At 36.2% G+C, this 21,363-nt stretch overlaps 1 protein-coding gene across 1 annotated transcript in view; it reads left to right on the top strand.

The window, feature by feature from the left end:
• Nucleotides 1-16,217: 16,217 nt before the first annotated feature.
• The window catches only part of LOC110459266 (putative carbonic anhydrase-like protein 1), a 109,697-nt gene continuing 104,551 nt past the window's right edge, over nucleotides 16,218-21,363 (top strand). The window contains exon 1 of the mRNA XM_021511444.1: nucleotides 16,218-16,281. Within this exon, the coding sequence (XP_021367119.1) occupies nucleotides 16,218-16,281 (64 nt within the window). The remainder of the gene's footprint in view (nucleotides 16,282-21,363) is intronic.

Raw genomic sequence — 21,363 nt, 5'->3', positions numbered from 1 at the left:
TCTCATGTCCCCTGCTCTTTCTATATCTGCTCTCCCTTGTTTATTTAGCCCCTACATGGGCAACAATTAGTCGGAATGCAGGAGGTATAAGTTAGCCCATAGGCGACAACTCTAGTTTAATATAAAAAAGGTAATTCCAGTCTACAATTTTTCATCGAAATACATGTGCATGACATTTATTGTGTACAGCCATGAAAAATTATCATTTAATATATTTTTACCATATAATACAGTATTATAGGATGGGCTGTTAATAATGTAATATTAAGATCAATTTATTTTTTGAAGAGTCGTTAAACTATCCACTGCGAAAAATTGAAAATTAAACCTGGTTTAAATTAAGTTAAAAATTGTCATTAAGGCTTACGGGTCGAACAAATGCTGTTTTTGCACCGAGTACCCGAGTTATATGTTCACCTTTTGTTTATAAATAAATTATTGTATGTTCTAGAAAAAAGTGTTCATCCACAATAAATACCAATAACTAAAATTTAATTATCGCCCAGTCGCCCATGAGGCTCCCTCGTTATGGGTTGATCATTTTTACCTAACGAGAACTTCTAGTTCAAACAAACTGAGCAAAGTCTTATCAGACCTACCACACATCAGCTAGCAGTATAATCATACCACACAGAATGATCATGCTTGTCAAACTAAATCCAGTACGACGTCCCTTGCGGTATTTCTAAATAACCAATCGGCCACATGGCAACTGAATTCAAATCTGAGGTTTGATATGCAATATAATGCAACTGTCTATTCAATTTTCATGCTTGAACGATTGTCACTTCCGCCTGATGTTTTATCATCAATGATTGTAAATATAGCTCAACCAATTCCATCGAAGTCATGGATCGTACGGTTTTATAACAAAAGGTCTAACGTGTGGTATAACTGTTCTGTTTTGTGTTTACTGAAGACACAGCATCTAAAAATAACTATCAAAGATTAACTTGGGTGGTTAGTATTATTACAAGGCCAAATTGCATCTCTGTAGTGGTACGAGTGCATCTGCCTACATTAGAAATATTCACTATATCGTTTCACTGCTATATGAGCTTATTCGTGTAGATTAAACATAAAATATAATTGTTTTTTTTGCAATCTTTTACCAACCACTGGTGTCATGACTCGCACCAAATATCGAGCATAACGTTTCCTTTTGAATATTTTAACACAGTTTATATACTGCATGATTTCGCTCTCCGTCTTTATATTTATCGATCTCTAGCACTGCTATCCATATCCTCTTGCTCTTTTTCCATTTTTCTCTTCCTTCTTTGTTGAGGGTTAAACGTCCAAGCTACAGCTAAAGGTCCCGCACTCTCTGCAGATCTGAGGGGGGGGGGGAATCCCGACAAACAGATTAACGGGGGCTGGACTGAACGAACTGACAACGAATGAAACAAACATAAAACAGATCAGTACTTATAACTTACATATTAACGAGCCAAAGGGAATGTTAAACGAATGTAAATGATCTCTGAACGTTCAAATTGATTATGTGACGTCTACATGCAGGTATAAAAACATCGCAAACCATCCCCGACTCCACATCTCCAATTATTCCTCCAAGAAGAGTTCGAAGTCCAAGAAAAGATGCATGGAGCAGATAACCAAAGAAGAAGAGATTCCATCTCCCGAGGAAGATGCAAGCACAAGGCTGCAGCTCCATCACAATCACCCAAGCGACCACCACAAGACGTCACCAGATCTAGGTCTTGCAGGCCCAGCTATTCACTAGTCTCTACCATCACAAATGTCTTTCAAATCTCAACTTAAGTTCCAACTGCATCTACATCTTCAGCAGCACCAACATAAAAGCCCAAGAGGCCGAGGGCCTTGATGACAGAATTCAAGCTGAGGAGTGTGTACGACGAGGATATTGCCATACGGGAATGTTTGCAGTACCATACTGGAAACGTAGGAGCAAACAACCTACATATTTCAATCGTTGAGAATCGCACAAGCAACGCCAATGTTAGGCTGCCAGGTTGGTACCAATATATAAACAGTGTAGTTAACAGTTTGTAGTAGAAATGCAATTTATAATTTTCCAGAACTCTTATTATTAATAATTAATTCGTTACCAATACGCAAATATTGCGTAAAGTATTGCCTCGCTTTTGCTGGACGAACAAAGCGTTCCCATTGTGTTCAACGTGCTTTCGCGCTATATACGAGCGAACAACAACATATTGGAACGAATACACACCAATTCAACACAATGGCCAAACGAATGCGAAACGTTTCCAACACGCAGGCATACGCTGGTTTAATTCGTTAGAATGTGACGACCGCGTAAGGTCATATGAGGACGTTTGCCTTGGTATAGACCGCCGGAAATAAAGAGCAGAGTGGTGGGAAAAGAAAAGATAAAGATGTTGACATGAAAGCAGCAGGTCAAGTTCACTTTCTTCTAAGCAGAAGACACAAACGAAAACATCCGATACTGCAGGGATGAAAGTCGCCTTTAATGCAATGTTTTACAACGAGCCTATTCTTTCTTCGAACCTACAGATGATTTCCTTGAAATTGATCGACACATTTGTGGATCTATCCATATATAAGTGTCTCTGCTACTGATGTAAGCAAGCAGTAAAACCCATCTTACCATCAAAGGAAAGCAAACGGATCGGCTACATTGGCGAGACATTGGATCGACTAAAGTAAATAATCAAGACGACCGTGCAGTTAAACGCAAGCCGAGAGACTATGAAATGTCCATGCAATTAAACGAGCTTAGAACGAAGCCCTGTCAATGCTACTAATGCCTAATGATGACCAGCTATACCATGCAACCATCAAAGTGACTTCATCTACAACATCAAATATAGTCGGGGCCAAGCAGTTCATCCGGTTTTACGATAAACCGAGATTATACATACCTATGACTTCAAATATCTTCATTTTAAAGTTGTTTGTTGTTTAATATTACTGCAGGCGCGGTCAATACTATAGCTTTCATTTTATACTGAGAGCGTCTTTGATTTGTGTTAAACATGATACCTTGTAGCGCTAATTAGTTCATTTAACAGTAAAGTCGTATAAAATGCACTCGGCTCTATCGGGTTCACGACAGGGTCGATTCACCTGCATTTTGACCTTTGAACTCAAATAAATGTCAGGATTTAACTGAATATTTCACCAAAAGACTCCAGGCATCGCAGGTCCATACAGAGAAAGTGCATCTAACGCAAAAAATAAGAAAGATAAGTGTTAAACGGTTTTAACGATTTACCCTATCAAACTCTGAAGATGAATTGTTCTTAGCTACTTAATATTGTCTTTAAATACTTTTAGTTTATACTGCTGCGAGCGTGTTTAATTGCCAAGATGATAAACACACATGTTTAAGGGGATCTTATGTTAATAACGTAACCCCATCGAACTCGTACTTCATGTTCATTCTATTTAAAAAGGGTACTTATTGAACGTGACGTCAGTTGTATATCAACATTTGTACAACGTTATCTACCTGCGCAGAATTGATGAATAGGCCATCGGTATCCCACTACATGATCGTATGAGGTAACTAAAGTGAACAATGTACACACGGGGTAACCGAGAATAAGCATACCGGTGTGTGTCCCATTGCGAATAATTGTTGCACTTTTGTATGATCGAAGTTTGTTTTGTGTCTTCTCCTTAGAACGGTTCAGAGTGACCGAAATTTACTCTTTTATATTGCAACACATTATAAAACTATGGTGTTTTCTCCTATTTACTCTCTGAAGGTGTCACCATTATGTATATGTACATGTTCCTATCTTTAAAGGTCCCGGTTATTATGAGGATGTTAAATTGTCAATGCCTAGATACTTCCTGAAAGCCCGTTGTCAGTATCTTCTGCTAAGGGGGCATCGACAAAACGACCTTTGATTTGCTGCCCCCATTGCAACTTTTCTTAATATTTTTTATCTATTTCCTGAAAACCTGATTTGTTTCTAGTACCTTGTTTGGCAAATATCTCAATTTGGTCTTAGTGTTGATTTTTAGCCCACGTATTCTTATGTAATGGGTTCCGTCCCAAGGCCTGAAGTCTTTAAAAATACCATATACATGTTTGCACATGTAGTTGTTAATCCTTGCTTAATGTTGAGCATTAAGGGTTATTGCAACAACAGGTTTATCTGTTGTAAGTATAATTTCACCGGGTTATTTCAGTTAGGTAGCACCCTTTACACTCGGAATGACGTAAGCTGTTGATAGGACGTTAAACCCTGTACAACTAACCAACAGTTGTCAGTTTGGTTTGGTTCTATTTCTAACAGGTAAGGTCATTTAAGGACGCGCCTCCATATTTGTAAAGCATGTATACTTGTGTTTACGTTTGCTGGAGGCAGGTATGCTGATGGATTTGCATCCTTGCAATATCCTTAAGCTTAACAATAAGCAGGGAGTAGCTTATACCATCATTTACACGTTCTGTTCCCAGACCGGGACATACTAAAGTCCTTAAAATTGATTGTTGTTAGTCTTTGCTTTACGTTCAGTTGTTTGGGTAATTGCAAAAACTGGTTCAGCCGTTGTCAGTATAATGTGACCGAGTGGAATGCTGTGTAGGGTGCCTTCGGCATGGTATTTCAGTGAGATAGCACTATATAGTCGGCATCAGATCCGCGCTATCACAAGGAAGCAAATACACCAACATACCCTGTCTCCGGCACACATACACACATGCACGCATACAAAACACACATGGAGGCATGTCTTTAAATGTCTTAGCTCCTTCATATATGTAATAGGACGTTAAACAAAACAAAACCAAGCACTGGGAAGCAAGAAGGATGTTAGGAAGTAGAGTGAAAATAGAAAGATCCCAAATGTTACAATTAAGGCAGCAGATTACTATTACTATTTCATTTTTCGTTTGTTCAATGTCCATTTAGAAGAATTAAGACAAAGATGAATGCCCAAGGGTATTGTAGGGGGCCATATTCGTCGCCTTGTACAAAATCAGTGGGATCTAAGTGGACCCTCGAGTGGCCACATTTCTGGTGAAAACAACTTGCTTCATATGACGCAAACCGTTCACTAAAAAAATCGCAAAGACTATATTATGTTGTTTTACCATGGGAATTTCCATTCTATTTTTTTATAGTGAAATTGCCATTGTATTGATTGCATTGATCGAGCTCACATTATACATTAGACATTTTATTTCTATTTTGTATTACACCAACTATCAAAAATACGTTGTAACTTGAATTATGTAAATTGATCAAATACTTATTCAAACAAGCAATAAACTTATAATTATATTTTGACATAGATAAGATACCAATGCATTCAACCAATCCCGTGTGTCTACGTATCGCCACCCTGCCTGGTAACCTGTCTGCTACTAAAACTGTTTGCTGCTTTTATTATGATTACATTCCAACTGGCATTCAAAGACTCCTGCGTATAATGGAACGAAACAATGAAAATGGCCTTCTACGAGAAAGGGCAAGTACGAGAAAAAGAACAGTACTCATTTTAATTAGCAACATGTCCATACGCTCTATACATTATTGAAATGACCCGTTTTAAAAATGCAGGAGCCCCAGGCGCACTTGAAGCAAAAAAATGGGAATTGTAAGCAGTGTCATTTATGCCGGTTGCTTACACGGAACTAACGTCGACCCATCTCACCAATTATCGATGGATTTCTCGGTAAGGCTAAAATTACCTCCTAGGAGGAGAATTCCGCTGTGTCAATCAGCAGATGATTATATCAAACATTTAAAATTTGCTCAAAACCTCAATTTAAATTCTATACGCACGTGTCATGAACGTTTAGCATGAATGATGTTTGCACGTGAAACAGTTTCATTAATATTGACAGTAAAGCAACAGTTTTGTTTTTTTGTGACTTGAAACCCCATACAAATATAGTGAGCACGGCATTACAAACCAAATGTACGTAGTTTTAATAAAATTATGTATTTCACAAATTTCATAGAGGTCAATGTCCCAGTAAACTTTTTTTCTTTGTTGCTGTTAATGATTAACCTCCAAATCAAATAGAAGAAAATACTATACGATGGTAGTTTAATTCGAGACAATGACAGTGTGTGCGTGTGTATTTGGAATGTTTTGAAAATATAAATGGAAGAAAAGTGGATTACATTGATTTTTTTAAACAATCTTCAAAGAGTTCAATTATTTCGCGTTTAATGTTTTATACAAATCCATAAGTAACAGTAGGAAATACGTCTTTCACATATTATACCGGTAACACAAGCATGTATTAAATTAGATCAACTACGGAAAACAAAGACCAATGCAATTTCAAAGCCAAAAGCAAAACGCGTATAGAAATATAAGGACCTAATTATTTTGTCGAACAATGCCAATATACTTTGATTTAAAATCAAAGTTCCATTATGTATTACATTTTTGCCAGTGAAATATTGGATTATATCAACTTGATAAAACTGATATCTTTCACACTGTCAAATATCAAAAGGGATATTTGCAATATCACTTTTTGGTATTGACCAATCATAACGGTATCTTCTATTCGCTGCATTCAAAAACAACGTGTTTTTTTGTTCAGATTCAAATGAAGCGACGGTAGAATATTTGGTTGTTATGGAAAATGTTCGGTACACACACTTAAGTATTTACATAAATATACAATTAATAACATTTTTATAAGCAATCATACCAGAAAATAGCAGAAAACGTTGGAATAGCGTTGAGTAACCAATTAAAAATGGCGCGCTGCATTGTTGTCAAGCATGACGTCATTAGAATATGGCGATAATTACGCTTCTGATTCGCGCCCTTTTTGAATGTGGCTAGCACTCGTGAAAAAAATATCAAAATATTAGCCCGCTCGTGAAATATCTTTATTATTACTGAAGACACCCTTATATATCCTCTATGGTTTATGAACAAAAGTAGCTATACATAAAAATTGAAAACTGAATATCTAGATATTCTTTCTATTGCAAAACAATAAATTGTTAAAGGGGCTGGTCGGGGAAAAAATGTCATATTTGCTAAAATGGCATAAACATGTTTAAAATACCTTCTTATGAAATATACCGATTCAAATTTTGCTGAAATTCACTCCCTAAGAGTAAAAATTATAATTATATTAAAGAAATCCTAAATCGTCACCTGACAGTCTAAAACTCTCAATTGACCCAGATCAGTGATGTAATTTTACCGCACACGCGTCATCAACAAGGCCAAATGTAAACATCGCGGCGAAAGAAAGAGATGCATGCAAAAGTCATGACAGGCACGAGGTATCAATACCGTTATATATAACAACTACATATAGGTAGGAATACTACACTTGCATCATACATGACCTTTGAAAACAATTATTTACGTATAGTATTGTTGTCTTGTCCCCTAGTTGAGTCCGACATGGCACATGACGGCGTGCTATTGTTGTTATCTTCACTGCCTAACTTTCGAAACAACCACGTAACATATATATATATAGATCTGCGCTAAATTTACGCGGGGCTTCCCCGATATTTCAGTGGTCAAAACTGGACATTGCAAGCAGAATTCGACCATCATATTGCCGTGGTATAACTTTTGGAAGGTCGGAGAACGCATTTAGACCCATTTATTTTGTATTTTTTCCCCGACCAGCTCCTTTAAGATGGACAATATGATTTCTTAATCTTCAGTCAAGCATGAAAAGAGCATCATGCATTGGTGAAAACACTGCAGTTTCTAACCGTTTTATTTCACTGCAAAATATGGACAACTGATGCATACTGTTTTTCAATTTATCGCTACCATATGTAAACCCCGTATGATCTAATTTGCTGAACTTTACGAGATATGAAATATACGATGGGGGTACATTTTCAAACCATGCACACTCTTATTCACGAAAAGCATTTGGAGACATGCTTATATCCGTAGAATGCGTTGTGTATTTTCTTTAAAACCAACTATTGAGAAAGCAGACCTGGCGATCATTAGTGCCCGACCTCCAAGTTGCTGATGTTTAACGTTTGCTGCTGGAATGTTGTAAGGCCCTGGTATCAGAGATAATCAACTAGCACCATAGTTTGGCTCCACAGAACAAACAGCAAGTCCGAGGGAATGAAGACGATGGAACGACCGTCGATAGAGGGCCGAATAAAGGGGAGACACCTAATGTTGCAGGCCTCACAAACTCCAGAGTGGATACTGTCCGATTTGGGAAATTTATATGGGATTTTAATGGCCCAAGGAGAGCATGGCCGTATAAAACGGTCACCATTTAGGAGAAGCACGAGATAAGGGTGTCATAAATCGTCTCCAGACGGGGATGTGAGAGGTTATCATTTCTGCGTACTATTTGACGTGCAAACTGCTCTCCCAGGACATTGTAGAAGCCGAGACATTTTCATAAATCTGACGTTTTGACAACTGGATATGTGTCTAGTCGATGACGGTTGTGTGAGCTATTCGGCATTGCGTTAGAAATAACACTAGCGTTTTATGTAAACCAACGTAACAGGAAAGGATTGTGTTTGTTGTTTTTAAACATATATTTACCAATTTTCAATAATGCTCTTTAGTCGTTACGTGCGATCCTCATTAATATAATTTCCATTACACGATCAAGATTTGTTGCAAATATTACGATAGCGTTTGAAGACTTAAATTCCGCAATTGTCTGTACAAGCTATGCCAACATATTGACGTCATGATATAATATTGAATTATGTCACGTCATTTCCTTACCAGTTAATGATTTAAACATATGTTATTTGTCGTTCAACAAAAGGATTAAAAGTTATCTCAACTTAGAAACTTCCTCTCCAATACATTTCATTATATAAATTACATCTGTTGATGACGTCACACTAGGTCCTGATATAGAATTTCATAGGTTTATTAGCCAAATGACGAATATATCGTGAAAGAATTATATATATATAGATATACGTATTAGCGTACAAAACAATAATAAAATCGCAGCTAAAACTTTGACAGGAACTGAAAAGAGTGGAAATTTTTGAAATACATCGTTAACACCTTAATCGGAGGATGTAACGGTTGTTCCAATCCGGAATAAACTACTACCTTTAATCTATTGAAAGATTCAAGCACTGCTCTACTCTGTGAAAATATGTATATTGTTACAGATATAATATACCTACGATCTTTAGAGGGGGATGCTGTATTCTTCTCTAGAATCAATATTGCATCCATTCTAAATCTTTTTTTCTTCTGACATAGAACAAAACTTATTTCTAAAAGCATTTTTTCATGATTCTATATGTATGAAAAAAAAAGAAGGAAAAATTCCCTTGAATACATTCAGCGTTGTATATGTGTGCCAATCGAAGTACCTACCAGTCAGCTTTGCACCAGCTGTCGGTTTGACAGGTCTCAGAGTACTTACAATTTTTAGTTTCTGTATTATTTATCATCTATCTGTACAAATCAAAGTAGGAACTAAAAAAAAATACCATGGTGTCAACGTCCATTTGATATCAATGACAACAACAGTTCCCTGGATAGCAAACACAATTAGAAACGATTATGATGGGTCACCACAAAACACCAGAGGCAAAGCACTGCGATGTAGAAGGATGTTTTCAGCACTTTATATAGCACACATCAGAATGCTTGCTGTCAGGTCCAGGAAATGTATAGGTCTTTGATATTTTGCTATTTTGATACTTTGTCTTTGATATATCAAATAGTGTAAATGATCGAATCGACTTTTTTTTCACTTTCGCTGTTATGTAGATAACGCAAAATAATTTAATTTGGTATATATTAAGGTAACCATACTTTCTAGTGACTTGCATGTTATATTTCAACTCCAATTTTTATGGAACAAAGAGAGCTCCATACGAGTGATTGTAGGTTTTCAAGTTGATCCTACTCGAGTGAGTTACGTTTCGAATCGTTCAAAGACATGAAGTTTTTAATGCCTTTTGAAATAAAATCAGCTAATGCGATTTAAACTGAACCTAATAACCCGGCAAGCGATTTTGGAGCCTTTTTTCATAGCGCTTACATAATGGAACAAAACATAGACAGTAACAATATACAAAATGAAGACTTGCAAGTGCAATGGTTCCAGATTTATACCCATAATATACTTCCGTTTTCCTCCCTGAATCATATAGCAATGCGATATTAATATTTACTCTATGCCTTATGTTTTACGGGTGACCTCTCCTCATCCTGTTGACTGACTGATGGTCCTTCAATTTTCATAGCTAAGGCAAAGACCATTCACCTCTCGTTAGATATATCATCCACCACAAGGAATTCGAAGACATATGCTATATGCTCTGATTCACTTTCGGTTCTTCCAAGTCTTCCAAACGCAATTTAAAAAAAAATAAGATTAAAGAGATTCAAAAAGTATCAATTAGAATTGGTTTTATTTTTAGAATATACTTTGTTATTATTTTCAGGGTGCCAGGTCATGGTAGAAACTGCGCATGTACAACGCCCAAACGATATTAGATTACCATTATATAAATACTACACTTACTAGAGTGTGACAGTGCCTTTGGTCATCCCGGGGGTATCACTGTCACCCCAGAGGGTATAACTGTTATCCGAGATTACCATAAAAATATCAAACTAAATGTATTGATTGTTTTTAGACCATCAGTGACAGCAACGATGGACAGAGTGTACTAATAATAAATATATAAGTTTATCCAACCTTTAATAAGTAAATGGTGTCATTATCACAGGAACAGTAGGAAAGAAGAGATAGTTTTGGGTCGAAATAGCTTGGGTTGATTATCATGCACACTGTTGTCTAAGGGTGCAAATCAACCTTATTGCTTCGCTTGAAATACTTCATTAACTGTTGAACATTTCATAGTCACGTGTAGTGGTCTGAAACGGGTACATATTTCGTTGTAAAAAAAAAAAAAAAAAAAGTATTAAACAAGTTACCGTAACAAGTATCATCACATATATACAGGAAATATACCTCTTTGTCTATTCGATAATATAATATAGTGTTTTCAGTACTCTTGCATGTATATATTGATAAGCTTCACAGCTTTTACCAATTCAAGAATTTCAGTGGCGTTTGATGTGTGTGATTTTCTTTTGAGTTTCTGTCAGACGCTTTACAAATGTATGCCGGGAATGACCTTCTTGAGACGAGCAGCCGTTAAGCATGAACAAACTAAAAAATGGGGAAAATGGTGTTAATGCTTCAGGAACGGAGAAACATATAGTGTTTATGAGAGACAATGTTGTCGTTATGTCGTGTTTTTCGAGGATTATGTAATTTGTATATACAATGCTAACGGCAAACACTAAGTGTTGTGCAAATGTACATCGACATCTCTTAATGTTCTATATGAGGCCAATAATCATATACATTCTCCGTGTGATCATTTCACAAGTTTCCTCTAGTGCAGCTAGGTCGTTAGGTTCGTTATTTGATATTCTCACTTGTACCCTCATTTCGACTTAAGTAGTTATATAAGACTTCCCGTCTTTTTTTGGTATCGTTTTACGACCTATCGACGACTAATGTCCTATAGGTAGCAATATAAAGTCGGCATCCGATCTCCGCTAATGGAAGGAGGCCAACACACAAAAATATGAATCGTACCTGCAGCATGCATGTACATACAGACATTAAATTCCTTACATGAACTTACTGATGATGGGAAATTAAACCATGTAAACAACACTAGAACATAATTTCGATCATGGTTTTGTCTTGTTGTTTTACGACCCGTCGACAATTTAAGTCATAGAGGGCAAAACAACACTGTCAGAAGAGGTGTTGAAAAAAACTTAAATTTAAACTAAAAGATAGTAGATGCAAAGAGATCAACAACAAACCATATAGTTTGTTTGTTTATGGTTAGACGTCATAGGTTTGGTTTAATTTTGTTTACCGTCCTACATCTGTATTACCAGTTAATGTCATGTAAGGACGTTCACCGTGTGTGTAGTGTGTCTAGTGTATGCATGCTTGCGTGTGTGTATGCAGGAGACAGGATGTGTTGTTTTGCTTGCCTCCTTGTGAAAGCGCGAATCTGATGCCGACTGTATAGTGCTATCTTGCCAAAGGCACCCACCACAGCTTCCTCACATGGGCGAACGCTCAACATTAAGGCCAAAAGCGAGGTGTTGCCAAGCAAGGCGCTAGGGAATAAAAGGTAGTTAAATCTTTCTGCAGGGGGTTCCCACATTAGTCGTGTCCTACGAAACATACAGTGGGTAACCGCAGGTGTATTATTTTCCCGATTCCCCACCTGCAGTGTTGGAGGTCATAGATAGGTGGGTACCTAGGAAATCATCGTCAAAAGGAAAGAGAAGACTGGAACAAGCGGAGTAAAGTATCTTGCTCAAAGATACAACACCGCTCCCTTTGGTCACGAGCCCGGCGTCCTACCACTAGACTACCGTGCCTCCATTATTTTGTTTAACGTCATATCAACAGCTTAGACCATATAAGGACGTGCCCCCTGTGTATTGTGTAAGCGTGCATGTGTGTATGTGTGTCCGAGGGAGGGATTGTTTTGTATTTGCCTCCTTATGATAGCGCGGATCTAATGCCGACTTTATAGTGCTATATCACTGAAATACCATGCCGAAGGCACACAGCACACATTCCGTCCGGTCACATTATACTAACAACTGGTGAACTGGTTGCTGTCATTACCCTTAATGATGAACGTTTAGTACGGCATAACATCTACATTAACACTTTGGGGATTTTGGCATGTAACAAAAAAGACAGATTCCAAACTAGTTATTCAAGGAATCATATATAAATGGCAATGTATATATATTAATTAAGTACAGTAAAAGTGTATCAATCGCTTTTTTAAATTCAGCGCATGTACTCGGTTGAATGAAATGTAGAGAATAAGTTGATCGTTATTTTGTAAAATGTACGCATGTGACGTTGTATACATTTAATAAATAACCAATGTGCAGTTTCCAGAAGACAAATTTCCACCCTGGGGTATGCCCTATTGGTTGCAAAGGATATTCGTTAGGTTGAATTGAATTAAACGTATTATATATATATATATATATATGTTTATTTTGAAAACAGGCATTGTGAGGTCATAGTTGTTTACACAAGAAAGTATGACGTCATCAAAAATGCAAAGTCATTATGACGTCACAGAAGGCATAAACATAAATCCATGACGTCAACAACAATACAAGCTTAATTGTGACGTCACAATACTTCGACAAATGCATAACTTTATGATCTTACCAACAATAAAAAATACGGGAGATACAAACTATTTCATTTACGGCAACAATAAAATATGAACAATAATATTTAAAGCACAGCAATTGCTTAAAACAAATATATATATATATTTAGTCAATATATCTTTCAAATTGGTTTGAAAACAATGTCAATGAAGGTTTGGAATCATAGTTAGGTACCCTATCTTGCTGTGGTTTGTCATCCTGAACTGATTCGTGTCCACTAAATCCGACATGACCGGATATTTCAATTCATATTGACACGGACAATTGCCTTTTGAAAATATTCTGAAGTTTTTATGTGTAATACTTTGTAAGGCAGATATTGTTACTTTTTATTTCATTTAGCACGTGCTATTTTCTCTTACATTTTAGCTGTCGGTTTACAAACGTTCATCGAGAGCTTCGCACTTTATACATTCACATGTTTTCCTTAAAGATTCGTTTTTCTCCTTGCAGATTTTCAGGTGCTTCCATGTCAATCTTTTCTTTTGCCCTAGTTTGTTAATTTTTCAGTTGGAATTATGGTTTTGTTGACAATTCTGTATTCTCTTGTGTGTTTTTGTAGATTCAAATATCTATGAAACTTATTTTAACTTATAAATTATTTTTCAACATGTTAATGATAATTTACCTCTTTAATTCTAACATGACCTGACCATTAAACGACACTTTTAAATTGTATTGTTGAAGTAAATAAATACCCAATTATCTTCTTCACTATAAGCTTGTTCATACCTGTTGATACATAATTATAATCTATAAAATGTCATACATCATAATTTACATTCCCAGTTTACGTCATTGTCTATTAGAAATCCGAGCTAAATCACTCGTGTTATAGTACCATATTCATCATACTGTCCACGCACTTATCGAAGACTTCGGTTATACACTGTCTGACAATGTTCCGCCCCAACCCCGGAACACAATGCTTATTCACTGCTGCCATTCTCATGGTTTAATGAGGCATCAGCGTTTGTGTTTACAGATACAGACCGGCAGATTGATGTCGCTGAGTGAATGATGACAAAACTTGCTAACGAGCATGGTAGGCTTATGATGCTGAGAGTCTCTTCACCAATCACATGTGAATCGAATACATCAACAAGAAGCAGCTTTTACTGCCACTATAAGCTTGTTTATCGATTGGTGAGAGATGGGGAAAATACACCGAGAATGGTTTCATACCCATCTCAGGTAGAGCGTGTCAGTTGAAAAGTCGATGTTAGGCATACATCATCAAGGAATGGTAATAATTAAAATGTTACTCGTCAACCATCACAATGCAAATCCGTACCACAATATGCTGCTAAATTAAAATCCGTTTTCCTTTCGATCAATCTGTCATCATATGGAATCTCAAACATTCCAATTTCAATGTATCAATTTATTTTGTCCATGACATTTACACGATATGCTTTCCCATGTTGCAGTATCAATGTGCTTCATTCATGATACCATTGTCAGGCGCTCCATGTGAACTGCATATGTGATCTTGTTAACCCCCACAGTGAACAATGTATGTGTTCAACGCTGTACTATAGGTGCGAGATGTAATCAATTATCGGAGAAGACATTACGTCGAGTATAAGGTAGCAGGTGCGATTCTGTTAAACGGGTTAATCTGTCAGCCTGACCTAAAGGGTTTGTCACCCACAGCGGATTAGAACAGAGAGGACTGATGCCACTGCTACACAATAACAGACCAGCGTGTCACCATATAGCGTATACACAGTATTAAGTCATCCTCGGAGGCCGTGTGCATATATATATATATATATATATATATATATCACCTCTGAGTCGGCTTTTGTCTATTTACTCGGCACACGGCAACTACTACCACATGCTACAGTGATGGGCCTAGTCGAAAAGAAATATTTTCATAGATACTGTGAAAATTCATGTAACTTACGAAATTACTGTAAAATGATATTGTTCGTAGCAATTTTGGACATACACTTTTAAATTTAATTTGTTGCTTTTAGTTCGACTTAAAAACAATCCGAATATATCGTTGAGTGTTCTTGGTAACTTTAGAAGCAGTTCACTGATTCAAAATTCTCACCTGCTTGTTTCAAGTTATTGATACTGAATATGAAAACAGAGCAGCTGTTGACGAATTGATTTTCTGTGTATGTCAACAAGTCAGCATACTCAAGTTCCACGTGTATTGCTAGCACACCTTGCCTTACCACAGGAGTTCAGTGATTAAATATGTACCATCTCAAATGCCAGTGCTCACTGCAAACACATTAGACCAGTGTTAGTGATACTGGTTGTGTGTTTCTATAATTCGCTTTGGAGTTTTAACAGTTCCGGAATCATTCGTCTGCGTAATCGATGATAGTTTTTGTCTCTCCGTTCAAAGGATTTAATTAATTTTGGTGATCGGGAACATTTGTAAGTAAGAACATTTTATTGTTTATGTAACAGTTAAATAAGACTCTGTCGACCTTCTAGTATTCTGTTCTGGCTAAGAGCGCCTGTTCAGCGACGCACAGTATTAAATTTGGACAGTCTATTATTGAGGAAAGGAGGTAAATTATCATAGCTACAGTAGAGTGGGCTGTGTATATCCTTGGTTGATATGAAAAGTGCTTTTGTCCACCGCTTTCGATCGATGTCCGATCTTTCTCACAGAGTTGTATAGGAGTACGGTAAGCTTAATAGCAATACATCTGGTAAATGCCGCTAAATCTGATAATCTCCTGACGGCGTGGAAAGTATCGGAGGCAAAGAAAGAACGTTTAGTATACATTTTAAATCAGCGGACAGAAAGGCACGCGCACGGTGCACGCGTTGATAGATTATCAACTAATCAGAGCGGTCCTTTGGGAAGCTCCGCCCCCTCTATTTCAAAAGATATTTATTTTGAACAGAACTTTCCTCATCATTGCCTTAAGGAATCATTTGGTATTGAAATAATTTCTTCCATACCAATGATTTCCTTCTACAGTGATTACTGATATACACGTGCTGTGGTTAAACGTGCTTGTGAATTCTTGTGGACGACGTTACTGCGGAGAATCATGGGCTGGGCATCGTATGTAGGGTATTACATCGTGACTGGACTGGTCACTATCTACGCTGACCGTAAGTACAAAAATTATAAATATTCACGTTCCTCTAAGAGGAGACTATGTAGTATCATAGACAAAATATATTTAAACGAGAATTTTCATGCATAACCTTTCAGTAGTAAACGAACACGTTAAAATGCTTAAATGGAAGATAATACTAGCAATGATGTACTTAAATATGATAGTAAACTTACATACAGATCTAGTGAATTTCACTGACGGAAAAAAATGAATTTTGATATTGATAGCGTTCACAAATGAATGCATAGGTTCGTATAGCATAGTTACGCTTGATAGTAGCATCACATATTAAAATCGTTAACTCAGGAGTTCAGTAGATAAGTAGACTAATACAATGTCAAACACGTGGTTTTATGTAACGCATGAAATAATATAGGAAAAGGGAAAATATACAAATGGGGTATCATATACAAAATACTATCTACCTTTATACATATTCAGTGAATGTCGCTTAATATGTTCTTGTCTGTTTCGAACAAATATGTGATATATAATCACGTCATTTCGGCTGTCACTAGTGGTTCACAATGATTTTATTCTCTAGAGATTGCCAGACTTTGCCTCTTTTCAAGTAGGGGATGATGTCTGGCCTTTTGTGCTTGCATTACTTCAACTCCTGATGTTGTCTCGGTATCTGTATTTGGTGTATTGAATTGGTATGGTTTAGTTGTTTTTTTTAATGTTTATTTGAACGAGTTATGAAAATTGTTTTTATTTCACTTTGAACCTCTTAAATCCGGTAACTTAAGTTGTCCAAAACTAAAGGATTAAGGTTTTTTTCAAATAATGAAACACGAAATAGATATAGTAAGTTATTTAGTCCAGGATCACTTGTTTCGAAAGGTGCGTTTATCAATCTAGTAATGTAAGGTTACAGTGAAGACTTCTCTGTAAAATCAATCCGAAATGAGGCGTTATTCTCCTTTGACATTTTACGTTGTATAACGTCATAGGGAAAAGTATAAATAAATATTTGGACAAAGTTAGCATGAACGTTTTTGCCCTGTGCAATGAAGCGCAATGTTTATAGTCATATAGGAAGTAGGTTGGTAAAATAAACGTACACAACATTATCCTCTATAGTTTGTTTAAGTAGGTGTAAGGAAAACTTTTAGTATTGTATCATAACGCGTGTCATAGTCAATGCCGAAAAATGTAGAATGGATAACAAATCAAAAATGAAACACTTAATCTTTTATGTTTTATGTAGATATATGTGCATACATATAATGGGAAAGTAAGTTAGTGGATGGATCCACGGCTTTATATTATTGATAGGTCTATATTGTTCATATAGCACACTAAATTAAGTGTAACGGCCTCGATACAGTCTATATCCATACTAGTATACTGTGTTAATCAATGACTCGTACAGATCAAGCTTAAACACACTTTAATAAAAAAAACAAAAAAAACATTTCACAATTAAAACAATTGTATCTATTAATATCATGATGTGATGGTTCTATCTTTGAATCCAACGACAGATATGTTTAACATTTAATATTAACCATTATAAAAGTACACGAGCAGTGACTCTTGACTGAATGTGTGACATGCTATAGTCAACTGAAGTAAGATATAACAATCAATCCGTATGACGGAGTGCGTCGTTATTTTACATTAAGGTATGTGCTTGTGATCTCGTCAAACACATTGATTTTACTTGAAGGACGTACTCTAATCAAACAGAAAAAAATATTGACATTAGCGAAAAGAGCAAACAGGGTTGAGTGTTTCCGAGTGACGGGTGTTGCAATGCTAACGACGGTCAGTGGGAAATATCTATACTGTTCCTGGTGGCAGGCTTTAAACACAAGCAATAAAGGTTAAACACAATAGGTAAGACCTATCTGTAGCACGGAATTAGTAATATGATTATTGTGGGATTCTTATCTGCCCATCACCACAGAAGAGGTCACTAGGGCCTTGATAAATTCGATAAAACATGTTCAAGGAAGTCTATTCTTAGTTACATTTTTTAAACATATTTTTAACAGATCAGCAGTTTATAGGTACATGTAGGTTAGAATTGTTGAGATATTTACCGTTTAAAAAAAAACAATCTGTTTTTATATTATTTTCAAAAATTCTTTTAGGCGATCTAATAATAAGTATTGTTATGTATATGGTTCTTGACAGGCTATGCATTGAAGCTGATCTTTGTTATATTCAATGCATTTGTAATTCAGTGGATAATTGTTGTAGGAGTGAATGACAGATCGAAGTGTTGCATTTCGTCATTGCCACTAGCAACAAAGTTTACTCCAAGACTGCAAAATTGCTGATAACTGCCAACATTCCAATATAACATAGGTTTATTTCTGTCGAATTGTTGAAAAATGTGACGAAGCAAAAGAATTAATGATAAAGCGGTATCTTCATAATCCAACGATTCCAGTATGGCGTACCGTGGTTGAAAAAGCGAACATCCCTGAGGATTTGTCGGGTGTTACAGAAGCACATCGTAGGTGTGCTGTAGCCGCGTGCACGAGGCTTACCATTACCGTGACGACGAGAACGCGAACAAATGTAGATCGTCACGGGAATTATATACACAAGTCATCCTCGCGTTCAACTCCATTTATCTCCTGACAACGATATCAATTAGTAAACATGCCGCCATTTTGTTAGTATAATAGCAACTGTGACACGACTGATGATAAGCCCAAAATGATTAAAATAGGATGATGTGTTGAATTTCTATTTTTGTGCTATCGACGTCATCATTCGTCATAGTCAATGATACAGTCGTTTTATTGGATCAGATATACAATTAATTAACTCCCTCATACAATTGTTTTAGAATATATTTTCTTAACTATATGTAAAATAAGGATAAAATCGAAATGTGTTGGAGTGTTTATTGCAACTTAGAAATTGAAATACAATGGCTTTTAAACATGCTTTCAATATCTAAAAACTTTAAATGTTTATTTACCCTAAACAAACCCGTGTTTTATACTTTATATCCTTGTTAATTACTTGATGTTATAAAACAAACAGCAAACAAAATGGAGTCATGGACTATGCAGCAAATCATCAAATTAGATTGCACTTACGGATCAAACCTATCAAAGGTTTGTTATAAAGATCAAATCACAACGACACACGCACAGCGTCTCGTTCATGCTTGTAAGTTTATCCTAACAAGCTGTACAGATAGTAATCTAACACGAAACTTTGTGGAGACAGATATCTTTTAAGTTGTACATATTGAATTGATGTACAGCGGAGCCTTGATAATCCAGCATCTTCGTTCCTGGCACAAACGACTAGATTGTTAACGCGCTGGATTACCGAAATACTTGTCAATACAGGATGTCAAAAGATCATGAAAATAATGATTAATGGTAGCTAGATAACCAAAACTTATAAGAATAAACGTATCAGCTGTTGAAATGCTAAAGCGTTATCTGGTATCCGTCACTGCATAAGGTAAAGAAGAAATGAAATTGTGAAAACATTTAATTGGTGAAATCTTAAACGGACACTACTGGATTGGTTGGTCCATTAAGCACCTAAGGTCTTATGAAGACTGGTGCCTATGGAGACACCACCACAATGAATGAAAGAAATATATATCCAAAGTGTTGCAATCATAGCATTAAATTAATTTCGATTTCTTCATTGTCTCCTAAGAATTACACTGATATATGCTATTGATGAGTACACAAAATGTTAATGTACTAATGTTTACGCCAATGTAAGGTCAATATAACAAGACTACGACGTGTCTGATGTATACAAAAAGTACATAGCTAGTCCTCCGTAAGTATCTTAGTAAAGCATTCATATGACATTTTCAATTATCATAATTACAGACTTGTTCATCCTGTATTTAGTAGTCGACTTTCCAAAGCTTTTCTTGGTTTTGTTGGTAATGCTTACCTTACCGGATCATCTTATTTTGTGTGAATGAATCGGGGTTTTTCTTCTATATTTTGTGTAACATTATCTTTTGTTGTCGTCTTAAATTAAAGTTATTTTTTATTGACATTTTACCACCAAACGGTATTGCCATTACATCTAATCACTTCCGGTACAAGTATTCAGGTCACAATCATCTCTCAAATTGAAGGAAAATTGATTTATGTTGGATTTCCAGTTCTTGAGGTTCGCCGTAGCTTTGATGGCCAAAGATATCACTTTTGAGTAGTCACATTGTCCATAATTTGAACACTTTATAAATTTTAAATTTTAAAATTGATAAGTTTTGCGAACCTCACCTTCTGTTTCAACAGTTGGTTAGACCATATGATGCACCGTAATTACTTTTTTGGAATACTGTGTCTATTACCAAATTTTAAAGGTGCAAATACCAGTGTTTGTGTTAATCTTATCTTTGTTTCTCTCTCCAACAATTTTGGCTACTTTATATTATTTGTAAACGTCCAAGCTCGTAATTCATGTACAGTATATAGTCCTTCTAGTTGTTAAAAACGATTACGAATGCCTACGTTTTTGACATAGTTGAGCAATCCCGTATTTAAAACAGTAATGCTATCCCCAAGGGAAGCGGTTTTAGCAGGCTTCAGCTGATTGACTAAGCGTATGTAGGTGAGGCGCGTAACGTAATGTTCATTGGTAAGTCTTGTTTGTTCTGAAAATGCCTCTATCAGCACCGGTTGATGACACGCAAGTCACATTCTTGTATGGTGTATGTCTTAATAACTGATCCAAAGAATTATCCCCCACATTTTACTGATTGCTCTACAGAATTAACTGTGAGTAACGTCTTTGTCAATCCCCGAAAACGAAGCCTTCGCACCGTATGTTTCGACACAAAAGCACCAATTAAATAAGTAAATATTCCTACACAACGTCGTATTTAAGCTAAACACTTGTTATAGGAAACAGTATCTTTTTGCCGAAATCTGTTTAAGGGTTGGGATAAAACAATTCATTACTGAGTCTGGGCATTTACGCATCTTATTTCTCTGGCATACCTTTAAGGTTAAGAACAAATCTATTAGTCAGAAGCGTTGTATTTGTGGTTTCGACATTTTAAGATCTATTTTATCAGAAATTTTCAATTTTGTTAATAACGTTGAATTGCCTTATCACTCAAATG

The sequence above is a fragment of the Mizuhopecten yessoensis genome, unplaced genomic scaffold (genome assembly GCF_002113885.1).
Source record: "Mizuhopecten yessoensis strain PY_sf001 unplaced genomic scaffold, ASM211388v2 scaffold9987, whole genome shotgun sequence".
NCBI classification, from domain to species: Eukaryota; Metazoa; Mollusca; class Bivalvia; order Pectinida; family Pectinidae; genus Mizuhopecten; species Mizuhopecten yessoensis.
Note: the sequence above shows the minus strand (reverse complement) of the source record. Positions and strands in the feature narration are given on the sequence as shown.